This window comes from Oratosquilla oratoria, chromosome 5 (genome assembly GCF_046742065.1).
Source record: "Oratosquilla oratoria isolate Oo_2021 chromosome 5, ASM4674206v1, whole genome shotgun sequence".
NCBI classification, from domain to species: domain Eukaryota; kingdom Metazoa; phylum Arthropoda; class Malacostraca; order Stomatopoda; family Squillidae; genus Oratosquilla; species Oratosquilla oratoria.
In genome coordinates, this window is record NC_134781.1 from 58,514,648 (window position 1) to 58,526,956 (window position 12,309).

The window sequence follows — 12,309 nt, forward strand, 5'->3', positions numbered from 1 at the left end:
GTCTGTTTTTGGAGTGGGGTTAAGAAGAAGGGGTTGTTGGGTTTGGGTGTTGGTTGCTCGAAGTCAGGGTTGGGATGGCCCACCCCAACCCTAACTTCGACGGCTGTGCAGGCTGTACAATACCTGCTATCTTCCTTCCACAGTGTTTTCTTCCATAGAGAAGACATCTGTTCCCATTGGTCTTGCACGATTCATATCGATGCCTCTCGGATGCGTTTGGGACACTTAGAGTTTGAGGGTGGGGTAGGAAGAGGAAGAGTGATCAATACAGCAACAGACCAACCACTGTTTCTCCTTTTCTGAGGGAGGCAGAAGTATAAAACTCAATTAACCCGACTAAACCGGCAATAGTTGATATTCGTAATTGGGTTAAAAATTGGCTTAAAAAATGCAATGGGAATTCGTCCGACTGGTGTGATGGATGATGTTCCCCACGAATCTGTGTTTGGTCCGGTTCTCTTTTCAGTTTACGCAAATTATATGGATAGTAGCTTGGTATGTAAAATATCAAAATTTGCGGACGAGACCAAAATTGCTAGTAAAATCAGTAATGCAAAGGATAGGTATGAACTATAGTCTAATCTGACTAGATCGTTTGAGTGGAGCATTAAATGACAAATGGAATCTAACAACGATAAATATAATTTTGCAGAGGCAACAAAAACACTTATAATGATTATTCCATGAACGTTAAACAGCTTAAAAAAATTAGATAAAGAAAAACCTTGGTGTCAATATCTACATACTTAAAACAAACTGCCAAAACTGCTCATCAAATAGTCGGATTTATTGGAAGAACATTTAAATATAAGACTAAATAATATATTACTCTATATAATTCTCGTAGAATCACTAAATTGAACCGTCGTTTACGTAATAAACCATATAAAGAGCGTCTGCATGAACTTTACTTAGCTTATCCAAACGTAGAATGCGGAGTGATTTGATTGAAATTTTTAAATTTTAAAAATGTTCCATGGCTCCGTTAATATGAACATGGTTGACAATTTCATTGTGGACCGTAGTAATGTCACAAGAAATAATGGTTACAAAATATACTGGAAGAGACCAAACACCAATGATTTTTTAATTGCAATGTAAATGTTTGAAACAAACTAGGTTACTGTTCATGTTTAAGTTGAAACACAATTGGCACTTTTAGACCTAGATAAAAATATACAGGGATCCAACCCAAATCTAACTTATTTCTCAGCATCGTGAGCTCATACACTTAAATTAAGTCAGCGGTTGTCAACAGTTTCTACTCTTTCACGTTTTTTCAATTCGAAGGAAGACCCGTAAAGGTAAATAAATTTGTTGCCGTTTGCATCTCCTTGTATTCATTTATAGTCACAGATAGGCAAGTGCAAAGAAATTATGGTGGACAGCGCAAACGTGGTGAAAACACTATCAAAGTGCTCCTTTGAATTGAATTGAATTGAATTGAATTTTATTCGGATACAATCATACATACAATAAGTACAATACATACAAGACTCAATATTATACACAGTATATATAATTGTACATCCGAGGATGGCACAGAAAGTCAAAAGACTTATTTCCACTGTGGTCCTCATATTACAATTAGGAAAGGATTATCATAGAAAAGCTAGGTTATACGAAGTGTAAATTAGGATTATAAGAAGTGTAAATTAAACATATAAACTATTTTCTTCAGAGAGAACAGTGTCTAAAAGATAACATTTAACTGATTTTTTAAAACTACTTTTAGATACAATTGATTGAATGTTGGTCGGTAAAGAGTTCCAAGCAATAGCACCAGTGTATTTGAAAGTACTTTTCCCTAACGAACTATTAAACCTAGGTACAATGACAGATGACCTACTAGAACGAGTTCTCAGGGAACGAGCATTTCTGACAAGTGTAAACGTGAAAGCAACTCAGATAAATCATGGCACCTAGGAAGAGCTGGCAAAAGATCGAAGAGTGTTGAATCGCTGTCAAGAAAGGACTCTCGATCGTAAAGGTAAACCTTCATTACCTTTCAGCCGAGAAAAACCCACAACGAATTTCCCACGCCCAGTGTCCCAAAATGTGCGCTTATAGGATTGGATTGCTCAGTTACTCGAAAACAGATCATAACTGCGCGAATCGCCCTCATCATCCTGGAGCTGGAACAGCAGTTATACTCGTATTTGAGTTTCCAGTGAGGATTCTAAGTTTTAACTATTTGATCGTGGCGCTCAGTTCAGCCCGGTGATATTATTGGAACTTACCTACGTACCTACTACATTCACCCACGAAATCTGTCCACTGAACGAAATATGCAAATGTATACTAATTAATTAAATAAAAAAAAAACATTAAATGAAATAATCATAATTATTATTATATGTTACACATCATGTAGTTATTTACATACGCCATCCCATTATCACCATTTTTCTTTTTATTAATAGCAGCTTTATTTATTATATTTTGTAGTATTCTCGATATACTATTCAATAACCTATTATTTTCCTCAGAAGATTTCAAGATACTACATCCTCAGTAAACGAGGCCATGTTTAATCTGGATTTTTTCTCTACAACAATATTGCAATAGGAATAAATCAACTAATACTACTATAGTTTACCTACTAAAATAAGTCGAAGCCAATTTGTTAATAATTACGGGAAACCATAAATAATTTTAATATGTTTCTTTTCGCTAGAACCATATGAAACTTCCCACAGTGTCTGACGTGTGCCAACTGCAAGACATTCACAACAATCTAACCCTGTAACGCCGCAGTGTTGGAAAGGCAAGACCTGAAAGGGTTACTTGCAGTACAGAAGACTACTAGTTTTGGCACATCAGTGGAAAAGTGAACAGAAACAACTGCAGAAGACAGAGTAGTTGTTGTGTGGACATTAAGGACAATGGTAAGTTGGAACGATAAGAAATAATAATATAATGATTGGTGGCCAGCTGCTTGTCTTGTTCGGGAAGTAGGATTCGGTAAGTGTTGACAGATTACCAAGATTTTTCAGGACTTCTCAGTAGTCAAGTTTCAGATTACATGGTTGAGTAGTTTGAGGTTTATGACGTGACTGTAGCCCCTTTCCACATCTTGTACTGCAGTGCCACAAATTCACAATGCCACTCTGAAACCAGTTTTCTTTTCACTTTTTTCACATTTTTGACATTAGAAAATCTAGAAATGTTTTATATATCTAATTTTCAATGTTGTTAATTTTACTTAATTCCTGGAGTTCTGAGCTGAGGTCACCAGTCAACAAAAGCAGGAATTATTTACATAATTATAATAATTTTAATCATGTTTTCATAAGATAGAAGCTGAAAGTATGGTTCTGCTGCATATGCCATATCACAATCATGGCTATGCAAATACAAGTTAAAAAGATGCTGGACAATAAGAATATAGAAACTTTGGAAAAGCTCCTTGTTTTTCTATTGCAGACAAATTTTACCCATTCTATGTGTCACACATGAAAAAAGAAAAAAAAATCCAGTATTACGCATACATATTGATATTAGCTACATGTATTTCATTTTTTTTTTTTTTTTAAGAGATCAATTTTCTATGGAATGGTTAGGTTATATCAGGTTAGGAGCTATTGGACAATGCAAGTTTCATGTTGAATTTACCTTTGTATCTCCATGTTTGTATGATTCTGGAGTTTTACGGAAATTTGATGTGCTATTAATAATCGTAAATTACTCTTTAGTCCCAAACTGACTACTTGATTTACTTTAGAAAAAAAAAATCAAGTCAGGGAAACTGCTCGACTTGTCAAAGTTGTACTTATCAGCTCGGTCACATATTGGATTACAGAACATGTATTTACTTAATTGTAGTATGCAGGAAAGGAACAATGCTTGTGTGGTTGCATCTACTACTCTCCAGTTTATATTGCAGAGCCTCAAATTCATGTATGGTTCTAGCATTTTATACATAACAGTACAGTGAGGATGGGGGGGAGGGTGGTGAGGTGAACCCAAACTGCTTGAACTTTTCTTCCTTTAACTCCATAATGACATTCTTTCTAATTCTTTTGTAATCGCATTTTCTATGATTATCAAAATTCACGGGTGAAGAGAGAACGATCGATATAAGCGGTGACTATATTTTATGATGCGAGTATTATTACGTTAAGTTGTGCCCTTTCCAGGACTTCCTCTATACTAAGGACCATGTGAAGAGATAAAAACTCGAACTGTTGTCTCCCTGTCACTTGTGTGTTTTACATATAGGAATACCTGTACCTATAATTATGTGGTAATTAAAGATAAAATATATCATAATTTTATGAATGAAGAGGTACAAACTAAGGTAAAATTTTACTTTCGACCTTTGTTGGAATATAGCAATACAAAATTAAATAGTAATTTTGTAAATTAAAATGTATGGACGTAATATGCAATTTTGTGTGCGGAAATGAAAATAAAAATAGTTGCTAAAACAGATTTCATAATTAACGAAGTCGTGTACTACGAATGGTACGCCATGTTTGTTATGGTAGATTCCGACGTCGGAGAAATGAAAGGACGAAATATTTGTCTAAACTAAACTAAATTAAACTAACCTAACCTAACCTAACCGGTAAAAATTTACTTTCGACCATTGGAGGAATATAGCCATACAAAAGCTGAGAGAGTGATTGAAAAGCCCGCCAACGTCTCTGACGACGAGGACCAGCCGGATGATATCTAATTTGCAGGTAATGATTTATTAAACACAGGTTAGGTTAGTTTAGTTAAGTTTAGACAAATTTATCGTCCTTTCATTTCTCCGACGTCGGAATCTACCATAACATACATGGCGTACCATTCATCGTACACGACTTCGTTACTTAGAAACCTGTTTTAGCAACTATTTTTATTTTCATTTCCGCACACAAAATTGCATATTACGTTCATACATTTTAATTTACAAAATTACTATTTAATTTTGTATTGCTATATTCCAACAAAGGTCGAAAGTAAAATTTTACCCAAACTAATGCATGGGTAGTATAAACAATGTATATTTCCAAAAAATAACTAAATTTACACCAGTGAAAAAATCTGCAATTTCTAATGGCTACCTTTTAGTTTCTTAAACATAACCTTTGCAATAATAAAATTATATTTTTCGCCTGTCACTGAAAATCTTAGTTTAACCGAGGAAAAAATACACCTATAATTTTGAGGATATTTTCCATAAATTAATGTCATATAAAACAAAGTGAGACATGGACGCTGACAGCAGAACTGCAGAGAAAGATCCAGGCAATGGAAATGAGGTGTTTCAGAAGACTCCTTGGCATCTCATACACAGATCACATCACAAACGAAGAAGTGCGCTAGACGATCTCACAGCACGTGAAGCACTATGAAGACCTCCTGACCACAGTGAAGAAGAGAAAGCTGAAGTGGTATGGACATGTGACACGGTCCAGCGGACTATCAAAAACCATCCTCCAAGGGACAGTTCAGGGGAAGAGGAGACGAGGCAGGCAGAGGAAGAAGTGGGTAGACAATATCACAGAATGGACAAGGAAGAACTTTGCAGAGACTCAGGCCCTTGCCCACGACCATGAAAGATGGAGGTCACTGGTGAATTGTTCAGAATCCCTACGACCCCGGGGTGTTAAGGGATTCGTGATTGTGGTGATCGTGAAAACAAAGTACATTTAACCACTTCAGTATGACTCAAATTCTCGCACACAGCATTGGCTGCAATATATAATTTGCATCACACTACTTTCATTATAAGATATAAAGACACTGCTATATTACTTACTCTTTTACTCTGAGTAATAATAAACGCAGAAAGCTTGATGAAACGAGTTCACAAAATCCAGGGGTAACTCGTGTACAACTACAAAAAAATGTAGTCAAGACGCTGACACCGGCATCCTTGTGTACCCATTTGCACTTTATGATGCCTACCTAGGCATCATTGTACCAAAGTGGTTAAAGTCTTCTCAGTAGATATTCAGAAAGTGTATACCTACATGATACAGCATTGGAAAATTATATTTTGTAAATTATATCTTGTCCACAGTACAAGTTTTTCTTGACAAATCAATAAGAGAAAAGGTTGCTAAAAGTGATTCACTTATGAAAGAAGCCACTGGGGCTGATTGAGAGGCCATCTTTCTTTTGATAGATGCTGTGGTCAAAGAAATTAAAGTATGATAAATTCATCCAATCTAACCTAACCTACATTTAGTAATGCGATACCTGTAATTCTACAAGTCATCAGAGGGTAGCCGCCATTGTTGTCAGGGATGTTAACAGCCAGTTTTGGTATCCAATCAGACTGGGATGCACAGAAGTTGTATGGCTCTAAGAAAAGGATGAATCTCGGCTCCGTAACATTGTTTTAAGAATGTACCATGCAAGGTACTGAAGATGTATTTCAGAACCTATGGTCACAACTTCATTCAGTAGTGTATTTAGCAGGAATGGAGAACATGGCATCTCGATCCTATGATAACAGCTTTGTTTGGGAGTGCATTTGCTTTTACCAACTTTTGTTACTGATTTTCACTAGTAAAACATATAATGTTGATGTATTATAACTTACAAAATTGATATTTAATTTTCTGATGCTATTTCTAATGCTATTTTATGTGGGTGTGCATATATACATACATATACCAAGGCTTTTTTCCCCTTACAAGGGAGGTAGCCAAAAAGGAAAAGGCATAAAATCATTCCCACCCATTCCATCCCTGAATACACTCCACACCCTCCACCCTCCCTCTCATCTTAGCACCACCTGGATGACGGGTCATCCCTGCACCTTGTCCATTGCCCTGGGTCAGAAGCAGTGTCGCAAGACACAGCACATCCACAGCAAGGCCGCTTCATTAAATCAGTGACCCCCCCCCCCCCACACACACACACACTCTCCATCCCCCCATGCATAAAAGGAGAAGATGGGGAGAAATCCCTTTGGGCTGGGTCAAAATTTGCTCACACATACCTCAACGCCCATTCCACCTCATGCATCACAACATCATCCATATACAACCGTTCTCCATTCACCCGTCTTCTGTCCTCTCCCGTCCTTCCTCAACAGACATTCCCCTCTTCCCCAAAGCCCCCTTCATCTCATCCTAGGACATGCCTTCATGTTCACTCCCCCCACATCTGCCTTCCATACCTCCTTTACTAGTCTTTCTTTACTCATTCTTTCCATGTGTCCAAACCATCCTAATACTCTTTCGTCAACCCGATCTCCCAACCCCCTTTCCACCCCTGTTCTCATCCTCACCTCCTCATTTCTCACTCTATCCAGCCTAGTAACCCCCATCATACTTCTCAGACACCTCATCTCAAACACATTCAAACTCCTTCTCTCTTCCTCTCTTATGTTCCATGTTTCTGCCCAATACAGTGCTGTTGGCACAATCACTTCTTCATATAGTCTCCTCTTAGCCTCCATTCCCAAATGTCTATTCCTCATTACACTTTTTAATCCACCAAGGCATTTACTTGCTTCTCTCAATCTACATTCTATCTCCTCCTTCACTCCACCTTTTCCTACCACATTTGCACCCAAGTATCTAAAACTATCCACTTCCTCCAGTCACTCTCTCTTGATGCTCACTTCCAGACTACTGCCACTTTTACCCATAGTACATTTCATCACCTTACTCTTACCCACATTTATCTTTAGCTTTCTTCTATCACACACTCTCCCAATCTCTGTCACCAACTTCCTCAATCCCTCCTCCGATCCTGCAACAAGCGCAGTGTCGTCTGCAAACAACAGCTGGCTCACCTCCCACTTTTCTCCATTTTCTTTAACCATCTCCAATCCCTGACCCACTACCCTTGCATTTACTGCTCGCACTACCCCATCCATGTATAAGTTGAACAGCCAGGGCGACATAACGCATCCTTGACGAAGTCCCACTCTCTCCATTTCTAATCCTGACACAAGCTCTACTACATACATATACCAAGGCTTTTTCCCCCTTCCAAGGGAGGTAGCCAAAAAGGGAAAGGCATAAAAACACTCCCACCCATTTCATCCCTAAATACACTCCACATCCCTCCCACCCTTCCTCTCATCTGAGCACCTCATGGATGACGGGTCATCCCTGCACCCTGCCCACCGCCCTGGGTCAGAAGCAGTGTCGCAAGACACAGTACATCCACAGCAAGGCCGCTTCATTTAATCGGCGACCCCCCCACTCCGTCCCCCTTTGCATATAAGGCGAGGACGGGGAGAAATCCCTTCGGGCTGCGTCAAAATTTACTCACACATACTACCCCACCCCCCATCATCCATATACAACCATTCTCCACTCACCTCTGTCTTCCGTCCTCTCCCTTCCTTCCTCAACAGACATTCCCCTCTTCCCCAAAGCCTCCTTCACCTCATCCTAGGACGTCCCCTCATGTTCACTCCCTCCACATCTGCCTTCCATACCTCTTACTAGTCTTTCTTCACTCATTCTTTCCATGTGTCCAAACCATCCTAATATTCTTTCATCAACCCTATCTCCCAAATCCTTTTTCACCCCTGTTCTCCTCCTCACCTCCTCATTTCTCACTCTATCCAGCCTAGTAACCCCCACCATACTTCTCAGACACCTCATCTCAAACACATTCAAACTCCTTCTCTCTTCTCTTATGTTCCACGTTTCTGCCCCATACAGTGCTGTTGGCACAATCACTCCTTCATACAGTCTCCTCTTTGCATCCATTCCCAAATGTCTATTCCTCATTACACTCTTTAAACCACCAAGACATTTACTCGCTTCTCTCAATCTACATTCTACCTCCACCTTCACTCCACCTTTTCCTGCTACACTTGCACCCAAGTATCTAAAACTATCCACTTCCTCCAGTCGCTCTCCCTTAATGTTCACTTCCAGTCTACTGCCACTTTCACCCCTTGTACATCTCATCACCTTACTTTTACCCACATTTATCTTTAGCTTTCTTGTATCACATACTCTCCCAAACTCTGCCACCAGCTTCCTCAATCCCTCCTCTGACCCTGCCACAAGCGCAGTGTCGTCCGCAAACAACAGCTGGCTCACCTCCCACTTTTCTCCATTTTCTTTAACCATCTCCAATCCCTGACTCACTACCCTAGCATTCACCTCTCGCACCACCCCATCCATGTATAAGTTGAACAGCCAGGGCGACATAACGCATCCTTGACGAAGTCCCACCTTTACTTCAAATCACTCGCTCTCTCCATTTCTAATCCTAACACATGCTCTACTACTCTCATAAAAACTCTTAACAGCTCCCAAAAGCTTTCCTCCTATCCCATAAATCTGCATAACCTCCCACAGTGCCTTTCTGTCTACCCTATCATAAGCCTTTTCCAGATCCATAAAAGCCCAAAAAACATCCTTCCCCTTTCCTATAGCTTTCTCACATATGTCTTACCACAAAGATCTGATCTACACAACCTCTACCCGTCCTAAATCCACACTGTTCCTCACCAATTACTCCTTCTGTTCCTCTCCTAATCCTCTCAATTAAGATCCTCCCATAAGCCTTCCCTACTACACTCAACAGGCTAATCCCTCTGAAATTACTACATTCACACTTGTCCCCTTTTCCCTTGTAAAGAGGAACTATACAGGCACTACTCCAGTCCTCCAGTACTCTACCCTCTCTCCAGCAAACATTAAATAACCTCACCAACCAGTCCACCATCACTGAACCTCCCTTTTTCAGACATTCTGCATGACATCCATCCAGACCAGGTGCCTTACCTGCTTTCATCATCTTTACAACTGCCTTCACCTCATCCTTCCTTATTTCTCCTCCATTCTCCTCACTCATCACTCTCATTTTCTTCGCATTTCCCACTGCAGCTATCTTTCCTTCCCTATCCTCCTTCACATTCAGCAACTCCCTAAAATATTCTGCCCATCTTCCCCTCACTGCCATCTCTTCTATTATCAACTCTCCATCTGTACCTTTTACCTTTTCTTCCCTACTTGATTCGCCTCCTCTTCCTCTCTTAATTTCTTTCCAAAACATCTTTTTATTACTTTCAAAATTTTCTGTCATACTCCTACCCCATTTCACATCTGCTCTCCTCTTTGCCTCCTTTACCTTTTGCTTTACTTCTCTTTTATTTTCTTTGTACGTCTCATATGACTCCCCTGTCCTCTTTTGTAACCAATCTGTGAATGCTCGCTTCTTCTCTTCTACAACCTTCTTTGTTTCCTCATCCCACCATTCACTACCCTTTCTTCTATTTCCCCCTGTCCTTCTTGTTCCATACACCATCCTTGCACACTTTAAGACTCCCTCCTTGAACCATCCCCATTCCTCCTCCACACCCATCTCTGCTCTATCCTTTACTCCCTCCCACTCCTCCTTCAGCTTCTTTTCGTACTCCTTCTCCTTTTCCTTTTCATTCAATGAGTTCACTCTAAGAACCTCCCTACCTTTTGTCCCTTTCCTCCTTCTCCATCTATCCTCCACTCTCAGCTTACCTTCCACCAAAAAATGATCTGATATTCCCCCACCCTCTCCCCTTAGCACATGTACATCCTTAACTCTTCCTATCATAATCCTATTTACCACTACATAATCCATTAGCGCTCTATCTACCACCCTTCCCTCCACTACCCTCTCCCATGTGTACTTATGCTTGACTTTCTTCCGAAACACTGTATTTGCTATCATCAACTCTCTAGACACATTTCCACCATCAACTCTCCACTACGATTCTTTCCTGGAACTCCACACTTCCCAACCACTCCATCGATTGGACCATTTCCCACCCTAGCATTAAGGTCTCCCAGTACTATTACATTGACATTTCTTCCTAAACCCTCTATGCACTCATTAAATCTATCCAAAAGGCCTCCCTTTCTTCCATGCTCTTCTCACTGCCCGGCCCATATGCACTTACAAAGACCCACATCTCCTTTCCCAGTTTCACCTTCATCCACATTATCCTTGAGGAAACCTCCTTCCACTCCACTACCCCTTTACCTAACTCCTCACTTACTAGAATAGCCACCCCTTCCCTCCCTCGCCCTCTCTTCACTCCTGATAACCTCCCACTTACACTCACCCTTCCCTTTCAACTTAGTTTCACTCAAAGCCAACACATCCAACTTTCTTCTCACAAACATACTACCTATCTCTTCCCTTTTACTCTCATCTGTACCACATATACGCACATTAAAAGACCCAAACCTTAGGGTGCTGTCCCGAGGCCCTCCAGCACCCCTTATGCCTTTCCTTCGCTTTTTAGGAATCTGTCCCTTGGGGCTACAGGGAGAAGGATGCCTAGTCCCTCTCCCCGTCCCTTTCTTCTCGCCTCTTACGATCCAAGTGGGAAACTTGGTGGCAGTATTCTTTTCCCCCACCACAGGGAATTCCCCCATCACAGAAAGAGAATACTCAGAGAAATGGTACAGGACAGCAACAAGGGGTTGGGGGACAGCATAACGGAGGGACAGTCATAGTATAAAAGTGTCATCATTTCTCTATGAACAGAATTTCTTCTATCATAGACAAAATGATGTGTGGCTCTGGTCCGTAGGGGCGCCCCATATAGACTCTAAAGTATCGACTGCATGCTACTTTGCCACAATAACAAGCAGCCAATACCCCAGACCTCTTGACGGCTCCTAGAAGTTTTCATCCTATCCCGTATATCCTCAAAACCTCCCACAGTGCCTTTGTCTACCCTGTCGTAAGCCTTTTCCAGATCCATAAACACCCAAAAAACATCCTTCCCCTTTCCTATAGCTTTCTCACATATCTGTCTTACCACAAAGATCTGATCTACACAACCTCTACCTGTCCAAAATCCACACTGTTCCTCACCAATTACTCCCTCTGTTCCTCTCCTAATCCTCTCAATCAAGATCCTCCCATAAACCTTCCCAACTACACTTAACAAGCTAATCCCTCTGAAACTACTATATTCACACTTGTCCCCTTTTCCCTTGTAAAGTGGAACTATACAGGCAGTCCTCCAGCACTCTACCCTCTCTCCAGCAAACATTAAATAACCTCACCAGCCAGTCCACCAGCACTATACCTCCTTTTTTTTTAGACATTCTGCATGGCATCCATCCAGACCAGGTGCCTTACTTGCTTTCATCATCTTAACAACTGCCTTCCCTTCATCCTTCCTTATTTCTCCTCCATTTTCCTCACTCATCACGGTCATTTTCTTAGCATTTCCCCACTGCAGCTATCTTTCCCTCCCTATCCTCCTTCACATTTAGCAACTCCCTAAAATATTCTGCCCATCTTCCCCTTACTGCCTTCTCTTCCATTATCATCTCTCCATCTGCACCTTTTACCTTTTCTTCTCTACTTGATTCACCTCCTCTTCCTCTCTTT

General features: G+C 40.5%; 1 protein-coding gene across 1 annotated transcript in view; it reads left to right on the plus strand.

Moving 5' to 3' along the window:
* Positions 1–2,688: 2,688 nt before the first annotated feature.
* Positions 2,689–12,309, plus strand: part of Sec61beta (Sec61 translocon subunit beta) — a 13,533-nt gene continuing 3,912 nt past the window's right edge. The window contains exon 1 of the mRNA XM_076185275.1: positions 2,689–2,888. Coding sequence (XP_076041390.1) covers positions 2,886–2,888 — 3 coding nt within the window. The 5' untranslated portion in view covers positions 2,689–2,885. The remainder of the gene's footprint in view (positions 2,889–12,309) is intronic.